Source organism: Centropristis striata, chromosome 1, assembly GCF_030273125.1.
Source record: "Centropristis striata isolate RG_2023a ecotype Rhode Island chromosome 1, C.striata_1.0, whole genome shotgun sequence".
NCBI classification, from domain to species: Eukaryota; Metazoa; Chordata; class Actinopteri; order Perciformes; family Serranidae; genus Centropristis; species Centropristis striata.
In genome coordinates, this window is record NC_081517.1 from 41,855,675 (window position 1) to 41,872,856 (window position 17,182).

The 17,182-nt window shown below is 40.1% G+C and overlaps 1 protein-coding gene across 9 annotated transcripts in view; it reads left to right on the forward strand.

The window, feature by feature from the left end:
* pcm1 (pericentriolar material 1) overlaps window positions 1-16,080 on the forward strand; it is an 88,629-nt gene extending 72,549 nt beyond the window's left edge. For 5 of the 9 annotated variants that reach the window (XM_059342660.1, XM_059342644.1, XM_059342652.1 and 2 more), the window contains 31 exons: window positions 59-209; window positions 546-761; window positions 1,346-1,512; window positions 2,445-2,674; window positions 3,086-3,228; window positions 3,373-3,502; window positions 3,686-3,856; window positions 3,969-4,150; window positions 4,449-4,646; window positions 4,742-5,018; window positions 6,087-6,232; window positions 6,316-6,536; window positions 7,099-7,279; window positions 7,371-7,678; window positions 7,796-7,957; window positions 8,204-8,260; window positions 8,438-8,610; window positions 10,118-10,249; window positions 10,926-11,055; window positions 11,484-11,651; window positions 11,780-11,877; window positions 12,470-12,604; window positions 12,701-12,904; window positions 13,040-13,099; window positions 13,200-13,362; window positions 13,555-13,703; window positions 13,795-13,858; window positions 13,970-14,148; window positions 14,257-14,349; window positions 15,095-15,218; window positions 15,387-16,080. In XM_059342660.1, coding sequence (XP_059198643.1) covers window positions 59-209; window positions 546-761; window positions 1,346-1,512; window positions 2,445-2,674; window positions 3,086-3,228; window positions 3,373-3,502; window positions 3,686-3,856; window positions 3,969-4,150; window positions 4,449-4,646; window positions 4,742-5,018; window positions 6,087-6,232; window positions 6,316-6,536; window positions 7,099-7,279; window positions 7,371-7,678; window positions 7,796-7,957; window positions 8,204-8,260; window positions 8,438-8,610; window positions 10,118-10,249; window positions 10,926-11,055; window positions 11,484-11,651; window positions 11,780-11,877; window positions 12,470-12,604; window positions 12,701-12,904; window positions 13,040-13,099; window positions 13,200-13,362; window positions 13,555-13,703; window positions 13,795-13,858; window positions 13,970-14,148; window positions 14,257-14,349; window positions 15,095-15,218; window positions 15,387-15,412 — 4,838 coding nt within the window. In that variant the 3' untranslated portion in view covers window positions 15,413-16,080. Of the gene's footprint in view, window positions 1-58; window positions 210-545; window positions 762-1,345; window positions 1,513-2,444; window positions 2,675-3,085; window positions 3,229-3,372; window positions 3,503-3,685; window positions 3,857-3,968; window positions 4,151-4,448; window positions 4,647-4,741; window positions 5,019-6,086; window positions 6,233-6,315; window positions 6,537-7,098; window positions 7,280-7,370; window positions 7,679-7,795; window positions 7,958-8,203; window positions 8,261-8,437; window positions 8,611-10,117; window positions 10,250-10,925; window positions 11,056-11,483; window positions 11,652-11,779; window positions 11,878-12,469; window positions 12,605-12,700; window positions 12,905-13,039; window positions 13,100-13,199; window positions 13,363-13,554; window positions 13,704-13,794; window positions 13,859-13,969; window positions 14,149-14,256; window positions 14,350-15,001; window positions 15,219-15,386 lie in introns of those variants that run through there. The other 4 variants (XM_059342674.1, XM_059342698.1, XM_059342690.1 and 1 more) reach the window with 4 other exon arrangements.
* The last annotated feature ends 1,102 nt before the right edge of the window (window positions 16,081-17,182 follow it).

Here is a 17,182-nt window from a genome sequence, read left to right on the forward strand (position 1 = left end):
TCCTTTTTACTTTTTCTCCCCTATAAAGTATAGATGAACTGTATGTGCTTCCCTTCAGGTCGTGGCTTGTCAACACAGTGTAGTCTGAGTATGGGAGGATCTTCAGATTGTCCATCTGCTCTCTGCTTGAATGGGGCTTCAGCTTCGACTCCCTTTCATCCTTCACTCACGCAACACCAGGACAGCTCCAATTCCACAGACAAGCTCAGGTAGACACAAAAACACAAGCAGCTGAATAGGCAGGTCGGATATCAGCAGCAGGGCAGTGTGTAGAGTGGGGGTGGTGGAGCACAGGGTGGTGTTGGGAAACCTGCTACATGTCCTCGTGTTGACGGGTTTCAGCCTTTGCTAAAATGTTCTTGAACAAGACATTCAGCCCCCACTTTTTGTAGGAGTGCTTTTTGTAGGTGACCCAGTACAATGAAATTTAATTAAGGGGGGAATTATGGAGACATTGCCCTGGCATGCCACAGAATCTTTAATTCATTATTTAGCTTTGTATATATTTGCATCTCACCCACATTGTTTATTTATCCTCTCTACAGGAAGCTAAAGGAGGTCCACAAGCGCCTGAATGAACTGCGGGAACTGGTTCAGTACTACGAGCAGACCTCCGACATGATGGTGGATGCAGTCAATGAGAATGTGAAAGAGGACGATGATGAGGAAGAGGAGGAGGAAGATGAGACAGAGGACGGTTCTATGTTTGAGGCCATGTTTGACTCTGAGCAGGAGAACCGCCAGCCTATAACTAACATCAGGTGCGTTCGTCACATAAATTTACTGTATTTCTTTTTTTCTGAATAAATAACGGACTGATTGATTATCATTATACAAAAGCTCCAACAATTAGTTATTTTTATTTTTTTAATCCAAATATTTAAACTTTAAAAAAGATGGGTATTCAAGCAAAATTAATATTTGCCTTTTTTAGCTTCTCAAATATATCTATAAAAAAACTTTGTTTTGCTTTTATTAATACAATTTATTTTTTTTTAGACAAAACCACTTTGGATATTGTCATCTTGAGGAAGTGTTTGGCATTTTTCAAAATCTTCTGCTGTTTTTATAGACCAAATATTGAGTCGATAAATCGAGAAAATAATGGTCATGATTATTGATAACGAAAACTTAATTTTATTAGTTGCAGCCCTGCTTCATTCACAGATTTAGCTCGTGTTAAAATTGATAAATTGTACTTAAACAGCACCAATGACAGGAGAAGGTTTGTTGTTGCTGGGCTCAAGTTACAATGTTTAGCATCAGGTCACAGTGAGTGCAGTTCTACTTTGTATTGTTTGTATTGTGAAGTATCCATAACAGTCCCTGCGCTTTCTGTCTTTAGAAACCCACAGCGCAGTGGGAACTGGACAGACCTGAACAGCCTGACTAACAGACGCAGCGTCAGGAGCAGCGCCACTAACAACCGTGACGGCAGACTCAACACCGAGTGTGAGATCAACAACCGGTCAGCAGCTAACCTCCGCAGCCTCAACATCCCCTCAGCCATAGGTACACTCATACACGTGCTTACACAGACCCATGTTACTGCTGATGGAAATCTTCCTTTTGGGAATTTTGTGTGTATTATTTAATTATTTTCTCTTGAAAGATGAATGGGGGCACAATGTTTGTTTTGCATAAATATAACTGAATACAGTTACATTGCATTTCCCTGCAGCTCACTGTTATCCTTCAGTATTATCAACCCTGTATTTGAAGCTGTGTCTTCATTTACGCTGTGTTGACAGAGACAGAATGGTGTAGAGATACAGTACAGGCCAAAAGTTTGGACACACCTTCTCATTCAATGTTTTTCCTTTATTTTCATGACTATTGACATTGTAAATTCATCAAAACTATTAATGAACACATGTGGAATGATGTACTTAACAAAAAAGTGTGAAATAACTGAAAACATGTCTTATATTCTAGTAAGCAAAGGGTGGCTACTTTGAGGAATCTAAAATACAAGACATGTTTTCAGTTATTTCACACTTTTTTTGTTAAGTACATAATTCCATATGTGTTTATTCATAGTTTTGATGCCTTCAGTGAGAATCTACAATGTTAATAGTCATGAAAATAAAGAAAAACGCATTGAATGAGATGGGTGTGTCCAAACTTTTGGCCTGTACTGTATGCTGTATGATACTTGAGAATTGTTTATTGTATTGGCATTATTGATGAACCTGCTTTTCAAACTTTAGGACATAAAATCTCAATACTTTAGAAACTTCATAAATAACTAGATGCATTTTGAACATCTGAAATAAAATTCAAAACAAAAATTTCACATACATATGTTTTGTAATCTGGAGATTGAGGAACTCATTATTGAAGTTCTGTGTTCATACAAAGTTTGAAGAGGGAAAGTGGCCAACTTTTAAATGACATAACTTTACAAATTAACTCTGCTTGATTGAATCGTTGCTCTCATTTAGAGTGCCAGTACAATAGGGACGTCCCCTATAATCAGGTGAAGGATGACGATGAGGATGAAGACGGTCTTGATAATGATGAAGGGGCACAGGCTGCGGCTCCAGACAGTGAGGCATCGGGCTCCAGTCAAAGAAGCAGTCTGGGGAATAATGGAGGGTTTTCCCAGAAGGTTCATCGGCACACAGCGAAGCAGAAACTGCGACAGCTTCAGGAGCTGGTGGCCATGGTTCAGGTGAGGTAGACCACAATTGATATTAACGATTCTATAGTTGGGATGAAGTTGCTACTTTTTAATCAGAAAAATGAAGGGAAAGTTGTTAAATATGAAGATTTACGAGTGTTTGACTTTATCAACTCCAGTTGGTAGTATTAAAACGTATGCTGGGGTAAATGTTTTACAATAAAACTGACAAGTTTCACCTTTTTATGGGAATAGGAAAAAACCCCTAAAATAAAATAACAAGCCTTTGAGAACAAGGACAACTGCCAACAGTGTTTCACAAACAGCAGTAAAGTCTTTTAGATGAGATATTTCTTTAAACATCTGAGGTGGTGTCTGTTTGTTTCTGTTCTAGAAAGTGTGATGTCTCACTCATCATCTTACTCTGAACACTGTACATTGTGTCTTTCTGTCTGTTTCCAGAGTGATGACACTGATGGCACAACAGCTAATGAGGATGAAGCTTTACACCAACAGCCGAATAATACCAGAGCAACTGTGGCTGGGTCATTGGGGTCCGGATCCAAACAGAATCCCAGAGAGCTTAGTCTCTCCAGCAAGGCCAGGTACAGTATTTAATAACCAGTCTGACAGTCTGTATATTTGTCCCAAAACAATATTCAGACAATATTCAACTTAATTTACTTTCACTGTCTGTGTGTTCTTGGATTCCATTAATTCGCATTGCATCAAAATGATTGCGGACACAGAGAGAAGCTGTATGAGGAAAAGCTGCGTCAGCAGAAGCAGGAGCTGAAGCAGCTCCATGAAGAGCGCCAGAGGCTCATTGAAATCCAAGGCAAGATCCAGGACCTGCAGTGGGCTTGCCCTGACCTCCAGGTACACACACACACACACACACACACACACACACAAATAAATAGGACAGTTTAATAGGTAAGATTTATTAAAGGCCTTTTGTATTAGACTGCTTTACTTTTAGCCAAGTGTACCTGCTGTTTCCTCAACATATTTCTATTTAACTAATGTTACGTTTTAACTTTTTTGTGGTTTCCTCTCTAGTCATCTGTGTCCAGCACAGTGAGTCAGCAGGGCTTGCTAAGGAAGGTTCCAGTAGCAGTTTCCACTCCAGCCACTGTCCTGGCATCCTCCTCCTCTGCTGCCAAAACCAACTCAGCTGTGCTCAAACCAGTTTCCCCAGAAGGAGCTACTTCTTTGGTCACTGACAATGAGGTAACAGACTCTACCTTGCACACAATGCAGACCATTAACCAAATGTCACAATAAAATCTGTACTTTTAAAGCAGATTACAGTTAAAATTCTCCTCTTTTCTTGTGTTGTCAGCAGCTATGGTCTGAGATGCGTCGGCATCAGATCTTGCGTGAAGAACTGCGACAGCGCAGAAAGCACCTGGAGTCCTTGATGGCTGAACACCAGAGACGAAGTGGTCTCGGTGACTCTCCTAGGCGGATTGGTGACTCAGAAGGCCTGGCTACACCCTCGCAGCCTGTCAGTACGGATGAAAGGTAGGAGACATGCTGCTCTGGGAGCCTGTCTAACCTAGTCCAGGATAGAAATCAAACAATCTTTTACTGACTTTCATATTTTATAAGTAGAAAAGAGAGATTCCTGCACGTGAAGAGCAGAACCCACACAGCAGCAACATTGTACAACACGAACATGAACTTTGCTCAAACATATTGGAAGAGCTGTTGTGATTACCGTTACTGAGAGTTATTTCTTTTTTAGCTGAAGCAGGGATTAAAACTGATGGTTATTTCATATACAACAATATTTTGTACCATTTTGTTGATGTGTCTATAGGACAATGGCTACCTGGGGTTCCACTCCCTGTCACCTGGATGATGACGATGAGGATGAGGATGATTATCACTCAGAGATGGGTGCAGAGGAGGAAGAGGAGCATGAAGAATGTGCAGAGAGCAGCTCTGATGACGACATCCACATCTACTCCTCCAGCAGGAACCAGTGCTCATACAGCAACAGGAAGAATCAAGGAAGGTCAGAAGAAGTGAAGGCAGAAGAAAATCTATTGCACTGATATCTATGTCTGTCTTTTAAAATAATCTGCTCACTTTTTGTGTGTTTTTTTATAGCAACCTGAAGCCTCCACCAGCCTTCTCAGGTGAAGGTAGTGGGAATCCATCGCTCCATAACAAGACTAAGGCCAAGCAGCAACAGCAGCAGTCCAGGAATTTAAACCAGTCTACAACGAGCCAACATGGAGGTACAAGGCGACAGGAGAACCTGCGCTGGGCCTCTGAGCTGTCCTTTGCCGAGGGCTCGTGTCAGTGGCAGGAACAGGTCAGCCAGCTGCAGAGACAGCTGGACTTCAGCACCAACATGTGTCAGACTCTCCTGCAGGACCAGCAGGTTGGTGCATTAAACAAATACATGCACACACACTGACCTTTATCATTTTTACACACTTAACAAACAACATGAAAATTAACAAACAACATGAAATATGAAATGCTAGCCTGCCAATATTTCAACAATGATAATATTAATGCATTTTATTTGCATAAGGGTACTCAAAGACACTACACCGTAAAAAGACCATAAAAGGCAATGGTATAAACAATATCAGCATTAAAAAAACTGCAAACTATTATTAACAATAAAAGCCATAGCAGAAACATCTGCCACAAACTTTACATCAAAACCATTAATACAGGTTGCGATGTGAATATGTGACAGCGGCAACATTTGGTCAATAAAAGGATTAAATGGATTTGCACAGGCAGAGGACTAACTACCAGGGTCCGTGGTGAGTCGTTCAGCTTAAGCTACTGTGAGCTATTTTATTGACTTTCCATTTAGCTAAATGCTCTAAGTGAATTTGAGTTCCCTCTGGTAAACAGTAAGTAAGCAGTCTGTATATCTATGGCTTTTAATTTATTTATTTTTTAAATGTAAGGAAAAGATCAGGTATGAACTGCCTTTATCATTTGAAGTTATCATGGAATTGTCAATGCAGTCACTGTTCTTCATGCATACAGTACAGGCCAAAAGTTTGGACACACCTTCTCATTCAATGTTTTTCCTTTATTTTCATGACTATTGACATTGTAAATTCATCAAAACTATTCATGAACACGTGGAATTATGTACTTAACAAAAAAGTGTGAAATAACTGAAAACATGTCTTATATTCTAGTAAGCAAAGGGTGGCTACTTTGAGGAATCTAAAATACAAGACATGTTTTCAGTTATTTCACACTATTTTTGTTAAGTACATAATTCCATATGTGTTCATTCATAGTTTTGATGCCTTCAGTGAGAATCTACAATGTAAATAGTCATGAAAATAAAGAAACGCATTGAATGAGATGGGTGTGTCCAAACTTTTGGCCGGTACTGTAGCTTTCTATCCAGTATTTGTTTTGTTACCTTTTTACTTTGTCCTGTTAAACATAAACCTCTTGCCTCCTTCCACAGACACTCTCATACATGTTGCAAACCCTGCTGACAGGTCAGTACAGTGTGTTACCCAACAACCTGTCATCACCACAGGTCCACCTGGTCATGCACCAGCTCAACCAGTGTTACACCCAGTTGGCCTTTCAGCAAAACAACATACAAAGGTGAAAATCATAGTTTACAATAGCACACCTCTTTATTTCTATCAAGTCCTTCATCTCATCTCATGTTTATTTATTCTGTCCAGGCTAAAGCAGGTCCTGAATGACCTCCTTCGCCAGCAGCAGCAACAGGAGCATCAGCAGACTTCCTCTTCTGCAGCAGGTTGGCAGACACAGAAGCACGGGTCATCCCAGGAATCCAGCACGGGTCCCTCAGCCTCCCCTGGTGTCTTCCTCCCCTTCTCCTCTACCCTGCATCCTCCAGCCAACAACATGTCAACTGCTGCCTTATCCCCATTCCCTCCCAGTATGCCATACATATTTATTAGCTTTTCAGCTTAATTCTAACGCAAAACATGTCTAGAATGGTATGCATGAGAAGCAACAGAAAGCTAAAACATCTAAATGAGGCTCAGAAGGCAGACAGAGTTCACAGTGATTCTTTTTAGACAAGCTAAAGATGGTTTTTGGTTATGTAAATGATGTGATGCAGAGAGACGGCTATGCTCTGAGCTATTCTAATATCAATATAAGTATAACCTTCGTTGTATTTATGAAAATCTTGGAAATGTATATAAATAAAAAAAAAAACAGCCGAGAAAACAAGAAAATCTGAAAGTTCATGAATTAAATATAGAACATTTAGAACATGTTTTTTTCTTCATTTAGTTCTTGCCCACTCTCTAAGCATTGTTATTGTTACTGGAATGAGTAACATGAATCTTTTTCAATTAGTGCTTTGAATTTGAATTTGAAGTGATAGAATTCAAAGTGACTCGGGCCAAAAGTTCTTCTCTTATGATTTAATTGATTCTTTGCACCATTAGCACAGAGCTAATTAAGTCTTTTTAACTTCTTTCACTCTGCAGGCTTTAACTTATATCCACTCTTCCCTGCTCCCACGGGTGAGTTCCCTCAGGGTGCAACAAGTCAGACAACCCCTGACCACCGGAAGCAGCAGTTAGACCCTAACGCCTCAATCAAAACAGAGTACATGAGTTTCCCTCCTCCACTGCAGCGCTCTCCTCTTAACACCACCACAGAAAGAGGGTACATTCATCATCTTCGCTCAAAAAACGCATCTATATTTATTCATGTAAAGATTGTTGATCATGTGTTTATTTTCCATGAACCCCTTTAGATCGTCTGGCTGGCTTAAAACCTCCTACACTAACAACACCGTCCAGCATCACCAATCTAAAACGGAGCCCCAAGAGTCTCCCTCGTCCTCTCCCACTTTTGCCAGCCGCCACCCCCGACCTCAAGAATTTGACAGGGCTTCACAGGAAAGCTTCAGCAGCATGCCTGATCCTGTTGATCCCACCACCATCACAAAGACTTTTAAAGCCGGACGCAAGGCCTCAGCACAGGCCAACCTGGCCTCCCGAAGCAAGACACCCAATTCTAAGAGTCGTCGCAGAAGGAGCAAAGGACACAAGAACAGTGAAGGTATCAAAATGAGGTCGAATCTCTGTGTTATTTGCTGCAACCAAATAGGCAACAACTTAATGAAGAAATTGTCATTTATGTTTTCTTTTTTTTTTTTTTTTATTGTGGTTCCCTCAGGCCATGACAGTGACAGTGTTAGCAGCACTGCAGACTTTGTCCAGGAGAGGGCAATCCCGTCTCGTCAGAAGGATCAGAATAAGAGTCTGTTGGACAAGCTGACTCAAGAGAAACTTGACAGCAAAACTAAGCTTGGGAACAAACGAAACGACCTTTCCTCTGGTGAGGGTCAAGCTACTTATAGTGAATATTATACACCCACCTCACCCCTCTTGTGTCTGTGTTTTGTTTTGTTTTTTACTTTTTCTGTGTCTACATATAGTATCTCCATTTGGCTTACGCTACTGTTTATTATTATAATAACATCTTGTCCTTTGCATTTCTTTTGCACATTTGTCACAACCACATTTTTTATTTTCATTTTGAGTTAATTTATCTTGTTGTCACTTTAATTTATCCTACTCACAGCCTATGCTTGGAGAACACCCTTCCTCTCTAACAGAATTGCATGCACAGAAGCACCAGGTAAACTCACAATGCAACCCAAGCATCATGTGGTCATTATGTCACTTAATCATCCCATGCATGTTCTAATTTTGGCTTGACCTAAACCAAAGCGTCGAAGTTTGATGACAGACTGTTTTTTACTCATGGGTGAGGTTTTACACCCAAATCTCATGCTGTCAAATCTTGAACCTGTAGATGCAAGCAGTGACTTCTCCCTGTTCGAGGCACTGAGGGAGACCATCTACTCTGAGGTGGCTACTTTGATATCGCAGAATGAGTCCCGTCCACACTTTCTCATTGAACTCTTCCATGAGCTTCAGCTGCTCAACACAGACTACTTACGGCAGAGGGCGCTGTATTCCCTACAGGTATGTATAGATAATGTAACAGTTGTAAGTAGTATGTATGGATATATCTCATAAGCTGTGTGCAGAATGACAGGCATTCTGGCTGAAGTGCCCCTGAAGAGAATATGAGGTGAGTTCATGTCTGGGTTCTAGGTCAGAAGGGTTGTCTGGCAGCATATCTGGTCATGCGACTGGAAATAGTTTGAGAGATCAGAATCTTATCTGTAACCAGACATAATTAGGGCTGTCTCGATCTTTTTAAACCTTTTGAGTGGTCCTATTTGATCGAGTTTGGACCAGAGGTCTCTGCTTCCTGGGCAGGCCAGACCTACATGAGACAATTAAAAACAATTAGGAGGGACAAGAAGACTTTTGACATTTAAGTCATGAGGCTGGTGGAGAACTACAGGTTTTATGTTGTAGGTTAAAGGTTAAGAAATGAGTCTCCTTGTTCATTCTACCAGCCATTTTCTATTAGTGTATATGTTTAAATTAATTGTACTGTTAAAAGTATGTTATCTTGTTATTATTTGTGTATTTAATTTTCTTGCTAAAATGCAATATTCAAAAAATGTGTAATTTACCTTTAGTAATAAGCCAGTAGCGCTAACTTGAATTTCATTGAGTGCACTGTAAGTGTGTTGGTGAGGTAATCTAAACTCTAAATTTGTTTATATTTGTGAAATTTAATCAGATTTTTAAAGCACACAATGAACTTTCATTTTGGGTTGCTTTTTGGACAAAAAGTATCACATCTCTTGTCATGGCTAGCATTTGTCGTGGCAATTTTGACAACTGCACTAAGTTAATGGGTGAGCTGGCCAAACACAAAGCACTCAATACTCTGTTCAGCAAGTTTTATTAGCACATTCGGTTCCATACACCGCACAATTCCGAATGGCTATTTTACAGTACAACAAAGTCCCGTACACCGCTCGACTTATGACTGTTGCACTTTTCAGCAAGACTCAATGCGACCCTATCTTCCTGCCCTATACAACACATCAGGACAGAGCCCCCCGATCTACATGTTCCCCTCAATCATGGTGTTATCAGAGTTAATATATATATATAATATTAATTAATATAATATTAATATTACCTGTCCAGAAGAAAGGGTTAGCGGTTTTAAATAATTTCACTTCGCTCGACCTGTTCAGTAAAGCACCAAGGTTGACAAATGTTTTCTCCCAGGCTCTGTCACTGGCCCTTTTTTTTTTAGCTTTTTTTATGTTCTTCAATCAATTCTTTTTGCTTTCTCTTTGCTTATTCTACCCCAGTACCAGCTGGACAGGCATTAAGATTTTTAAACACTCTCAGTCATGGTCTGGTTTGCTTATGTAGGTCACATAGAGACATCAGTATTAAATCTAGACCGTTTCATAACCAGTTAAAAACTCTCGTTGTAATTGCTTAAATTATTCAACATTTTTAAACTCCTATAATCTGAGCCTGGCCTTCAATATAAGCATAATGCTCCGTTGAGAACTTGACATGATTACAACAGTCTCTCTGTGTGTCTCTGCAGGATATAGTAACCAGACACCTGACGGAGAAGAGTGCAGCCGAGGACCAGTTGCTCCCTCTTGGTCCTGTGGTTTGGGCTGCAGGCTCTCAGTCTGAGCTCACACCCAGTGAGAGTCTGGCAACCAGTGATGCAGTAAGAGACACATTATTGCTTCCCAGTGTGGTTTTCTCACACATTTCCAATCGTGTTTGTTTGTTTGTGTGTCGCTCCATAGTGAGGCCTCTAACAGTCCTGAATTATTTCTCTCAATCCTTATTATCATCCTCCCCCTACTCTCCTTTCTTTAATCACTTTTACTTGCCTCTTCTACATTTCAATCTTTCATTAGTTTCTCTCTCAGCCTTGTCTCCTTTCATCCTTCCCCACCATGTCTCTTTTCATCCTCCCATGTTTCTCTTTATTCTCCTAATTTTAATTTTCCCTCCCACCATCTTCATTGTCTTTGAATTTAACTTGACAGCAAGACTTCAGAAACTCGTCTGTTTAAAAAAGAGAAAAGAAAAAATGACCCTCATCTCTCCCCGTCTCTTTTGCCAGATCAGACATGTGTTCTTTGTTCTGGGCCAAGGTCCCCAGAGTTATACTAATTGGGTGCCAGGCCTTTTTTTCTGTCTAAATAATGCCTTTGTTCCAGAATGATGGATGAAACGTCTAATTTTCCATGTTAGGAGAACGCAAAAGAAGCCACTTTTTGTAGTATATGCTGGAAATTTCTCTTGCCTCTGTTGAGCTGTTTAAAGTGGATACGTAGGTAATTATCGATTCTACTGTAATCTAAAAATTTGGGGGTAATCTTTACCTTTTTCAGGAGGTGGTGGAGAAAAACCTGCGGCTCACACAGGACACGATGAAAAAGAGAGATGACGCAGAGTCTGTGGACAACGACAGCACCATGTCAACCTCCTCCAACCTGGAACCGTTTGCAAACGATGACCTGGGTATAAATATGCATGTAAAACTATTTGGGGCTGAAGCTTGTAAAACTATCTGAAACTTTTTTTTCACATCCTGGTATTCAGCTGAAGTGCTTCGCTTATTGCCTTTAACTCTTTTAAATTGAGGTACATTACCCACTTGTTCAGGCAGGACTAGTAAGGGCTGGTCTTGGTAAACCAGCCAGTTTACACCTCAGGATCAACACTACAGGGCCAAGAAATGCACTGTAAGATATTGGGAACTTCAGTGACGGTGATTAGGAGTGACAGTGATTAGAAGCAGGCATACTTTGTTTGATCCTGTTGTGTAAATCTGGTTAGAGATGCATTAATATCCATTACAGCCTCCTCTCTCTCTTGCTTTATTGATTTTAAACCCTTTGTATCCCTTTTCTGTCTTTTTTGCTCTCCTGTCTTTGCTGCTCTGATAGGCAACACGGTGATTCATTTAGACAAAGCTCTGGCCAGGATTAGGGAGTATGAGCGCATGAAGCTTAAAGCTGAGTTTAACCCCTGCAGCGCCAGCTCTGCAGGTGCAGGTGGCTCTGAAGGCTCAAATGCTGAACATCCTTCTGCTAACTCTGCTGGCCCAGTGGAAGGTACCCAATCCAATAAGCCTGCCTGAGCACACCACATGCAAAGACCTGAAGCAATACCACCATTTTCACTCTGCTGGTTACTTTTGCTGCATTTCTGTATAAAATGATTTGTGTCTGTGTTTGAGCAGAGGGTGCAGTTGGTGATGTGCGCTGCCCTCAGATTGACACCCAACAGTTGGATCGTCAGATCAAAGCCATCATGACAGAAGTCATTCCTTTCCTTAAGGTGGGTTGTCTAACACAGGGAGCTGCAGAGAATAATATTATGCATTTAATATGCTAAAAAAGGGAGCTTGTTAGTAATTAAAGGTAAATGTTTTAGGATCAGATTGCATCATCAGAACTGGGAGCACCAATGTAATATTACCAGTTATTAAAGAGTTAAATCCAGGGTTTCTGTGCCTTTCAAGTCAAACATTTTCAAGGTTTTTTTTTATTTTTTAGATTAGATTTTTTTTTTAAGCTGCACCTTACAGCTGTGGTAAATTACATATTTATTTATGTATTTGTATAGACAGTACACTGATTATTCCACCTCTTCATAACATTAAGTTAGATGTTGTTGTGCTATAAACAAAAAAAACAAACATGTTTCATGACAGCATTCAATTAAAGAAAACCGATCAAAGTTTCATGTTTCAGAATGTGTCATCTGTTTTAAGTAGACTTGGCATCTTAAAAATCTTAAAACCTACATTTCAAGCAGTTTTAAGGACTTTAATCAAAAACACTTTAAAAACCTCTAAATTCAAGAATGTCCCATGACTTCCAGCACCCAGAGGAAATCACTCTGCATGTTTCCTGTTTTGTTTTATTAGGAGAACATGGATGAGGTGTGCTCCCTGCAGCTGTTGACATCTGTGCGGCGCATGGTCCTCACGCTCACCCAACAGAACGATGAAAGCAAGGAGTTTGTCCGCTTCTTCCACAGACAGCTGGGAGGCATCCTGCAGGTAGGACTAGGGCCGGCTCCAGGGAGCGGACACAGTGTAAGCAGATAAAATGAAAAACATCCTCTTTGATGTTTTCACTCTCTCCTCTTGCTCCAGGAGTCTCTTAGTAAATTTGTGGGCCGTACTCTTAAGGACTGTGGGGAAGACCTTCTGGTGGAGATCTCAGAGATCCTCTTCAATGAACTCGCCTTCTTTAGGCTCATGCAGGATTTGGACAGCAGCACCAGTGTTGCATTGGCAGCCAAACACAAAAATAAAAAGTTTGCTGAGCAGCCAAGTAGACCAAAGCACAGTCTCAAGGTTGGTGTTTTTTTTCTATTTCCACTTTGGAAATATTTTTGTTGATATAATAAAAGTATAAAGAAAAGGATGAACACTGTAGCACATCACTTTGATTAAGACTAAATTTGAGTTTAATTTATTCCTTTTAATCAGAAAAACACAGTAGCTGCTGGGGATAAATCCGTTTCTCCAGCCTACACAGATGAAGATAAGGTCAGTCATTTTAATACCCATAATGAAATAATAAATATCACTTTGATCACAGGTAATCTGTGTGACAATATTGTGTCTGTTTGTTTGTTTGTTTTTCCAGGACCGGGATGAAGCTGAGCAGGAAGATTCCAACCTCCAGGAGATTTACCTGCAGACAGAGACGAAGAACAGCAGGAGCAGTGAAGCTTCAGAGGTGGAAGAGGAAGAGGAGGAGGAGGAGGATGAGGATGAAGGTGACAGACAAGGAATCCCTCTGTCAATTAGTAAGTGAAACTACTAAACAGGTCTCTTTGGTATGATTTAGTGAATAAAAAAAACACCCAATAGAAAGGCAAAGTCCAGTGTAATCCTAAGATTTTCCTTTTTTTTTTTTTTTGAATGTTTTTGTTCCTCAATAAAAATGCATGTAGACACATGTGCCTCTTCTCCATATGTATTGTCTTTATTTGTTTCAGGTCTTTCCAAAGCAGAGACTCAGGCGCTGACAAACTACGGCAGTGGAGAGGACGAGAACGAGGAGGAGGAGATGGAGGAGTTTGAAGCTGGACCGGTTGATGTCCAGACGTCCTTGCAGGCTTCTGCTGATGGACCGGTGGAGCAGGAGGTCAGTGTTACAGGGCGTTACAGACATATTTTCTCATGAACAACCAGTAATATTATTTTCATCACACTAACCAAACTATGTGATGCTTCAGGGGACGACACCCAGCGAAACCCAGGAGGCCAAAGCTGAACAGAGGAGTTCAGAGAACAATGATGGTGAGCCTTTCTTTATATTTTCAGTGGACTTTTTCTTCAAGCTTTTGTCTGTCGGATCTTAGACGCTTTGTTAGACCATCCTTTTTTTATCACTTTTTCCATGTTTTGCAGGAAACAACAAGTCCGTCGGGACTCTGACTTCCACAGTAGAGGACCGTGACGTGGCTAAGTGCCCGAGTCCTGAACGGGAGTGTAACGTTGCTGCTGCCTCCCATGACCAGGATCTCCCCAAGGAGTCACTCCCCACGAGCAGCCCGGACACAGACTCACCCGTCATGATCAATGTAGATGTGAGTCATTCATTCTCTGGAATAAATGCAACAATACTCAAAACGTAAGATACTTTCCCCTTTTTTTGTTGCTGTTGTGTTCTGATTTTATCAATATTATTGATGCAGGAGATGGGCTCAGGTAACACCAGTCAGAAATCTGATGAGGACGACTTTGTGAAGGTGGATGACCTCCCATTGCAACTTACCGTCATGTGTGAGGTGTGTAACAGCTAGTTAAACATTCAAAATATATTTATATTTAAGCTGGAGTAGGTAGTTGTTCCCTTCAGCACATTGTGATTTAAGTAGTTGAGTAGAGTAGAAAGAAAACTAGAGTAGACATCTCCTCTTTGCTCTGTTTTCAGGCTTTAGAAAGAAAAAGGGCCTGCATTTGGAGACTTTAGCCAATCACAGGTCATTTCAGAGAGAGGGCGATCCTATTGGCTCTTGTACAAATGCAGACGTGCACCCAATGAAAGCCTCATTCAGTGGCCTAAGATTCTGCAGGAAAAGTTGCTATTCCAGGATTGTAAACAACTGCCAGGACAGCAACCTCATTAAGGAAGACAAATAAGTGTCTAATAGTCTGACTCTGAAATAAATATCAGCAAGTGTTTCAGAGATGGAGGCAACAGGTTGCTAATATTTAAATCTTCTGATAACCTTTGCCAAAGGCTCATAGCTGTGGTTAATTAAAAATCATGATTATGCAGCTCGTCTGCAAAGAAAACAGGACATTAATTCTCACAGAACTGACATCAGGATGATTGATATGAATGACTAGTACTTGTTATTGGTTATTGTATGAAGCGTGTGCATATGCCTGTGCTGGAGAGGAAAAGGGCTGGATTTTTTTTTTTTTGCCTTCCAGATAACTGCCAACCCCAGCTTTTAATATAAATTAAACAGAGGTCAAGGTGTAAAAGCATTGCACCTAGTAATCTACTGTGTGCTGTAACATTAGGAGGAACTACAGAAGAGAATAGTGGAGGAGCAGCAGAACAACAACCTGTCTGTGGAGATCCTCAATGGGAACACTGAATCGCTGACTGGGCTGGTGGGAAATGCACAGGCACTGAAGGAACCAGGTATGGATCACTGTTTTCTTTGTGCAGCTGCCAAATACCCTACAAAAGCCAAAAACACTGTCTCTTGTAACCACTTGTATACCCACGTAGGAATGAGATGCTATTTTTTCTGTACAAAAATAGTCCAACCCTTTGAGTTAATTCTGTTCTTCCTTTGTTTGTTTCCAGACACTGTCGCTGCCCAGAGTGTGTAAAGATTTCTACCGATGTCTCAGATTCTACTGTTTTTAGCAGCACTATGCTTACACCCTCAATCTGTTCTGGATGTATGATTCTTTATCTGCTAGTTTAAAGGAGCAAAGGCTCATTAATACTGGTCACAAGTTAGCTGTGACTCTGACACACAACAGATACAACTAAACATCTACACATAATCAACACTTAGTTCATTTTATTCCTGAATGTTTAATGTGATTTATGGGTAATCTGGGGAGGGGCTGTCCTGATGCTGCTGATTACTGACAGTTATGTTTCTGTCTGAATCTTTATAGTCCTGAAACTCCTGTTTTTCAGATTTGCCTTCTTGGTTCTGGGATCAGTTTAAAATTAGTTGTAATGTTTTTTTAAAAATGTTTTATTTGTCTCGGCCTGGCCTTATTGTTACGAAGCTCATCCTCTCTGCACTTGATTCTTCATTCAAAGGAGATTACTCTACAGTAATGGAAGTTCAGCTTATTCTTTCTCCAGCTTGGACACTTGTTCCTTTATGTCAGAGCTCAAAGCTCAGATTTAACTTTTATCCCTTCAGACACATCTTTATATACTGTTCTGTTAATGCTTAGTCTCCATTGATTTTCATGTAATTAAAATGTTGACAACAATAATACGTTTTAAATAATAAAATGCTGGAACTTTAAAAAAATGGTGGTTTCTTGACATGAATTCTACGTCAGTGTTATGTCATTCTTGAGATGTCTTAAAATCTGTAAAGCAACACAACTGTTACTGAATTTTATTACACATTTATCACAATTTATCATACAGCACTATTACATGTATTACACTTTTATTACACTGTAGTTTACACTACTGCACAGCACTTCGGAATAGAGCTGACAAATCAATTCATCAATAGATGAATATTTTTAATAATTTATTAATTGCTAAAGTAAAAAATGCAAGAATATTTTCTGGTTCTCTAAAATGTGTGGATTTGCAGCCTATCTTTGATGTATATAATGGTGAAAATAAGGTGATAAATCAATTTAGCCAAAATGAAGAACCTTAAATAGTCTTCAATTTCATTTCCTGGTGAATTACAGTTTTTCTCAATTGCTAAAACACTAAACCCTATTGTCAGAACCAAATGCTCAGTTGTCTGAACCCACTGATTGACTTTCCAACACATTTTCATTGTGATGCACCCGTGCTGCATAATGGTGAGTACAGGTGACAAAAGTCAAACACAATTAAAGCATAGGTGTTACCACTTGAACACAACTCAAAATTGATCACACTTGTGGCTGATGATGTGAGGGAACAGCGAAGACAAAGAACAGTAATATCTGATGAAATCAGCTTCTGTGATTGACCATGTTCTTGTTTATGGTATGAGCATGAGGGAGGCGGGACAAAGGGTACAACCAAACATCAGTAGATTCACTGTGTCCACCAGAATCTGAAGATTTAGAGAAGAGAACAGGTAAATACCTGTTTTGACATTACAGTTTTTCTCTATTGCTAAGACACATTTCTTGAAAGCTGCTCTCCTTTTCTTTAAACTGTGAACACAAAACCCAGTTTTCAAGCTACATTCACAAAACCCCAGACTCTTCTTGCAAAACCAAACTTTCACCTCAAAACAGTTCAATCCCTGCTCAAAACTGAACTATGTTGTCAAATCGTGTCCATAGTCAATCAACATTAAAAACACTACTGAGCAGTCACTAAACACTACATAGAAAAATAGAAAACACAATGCTCAGGACATGAAGCTGGAGAAATACATGTTCACTGTTCACTGT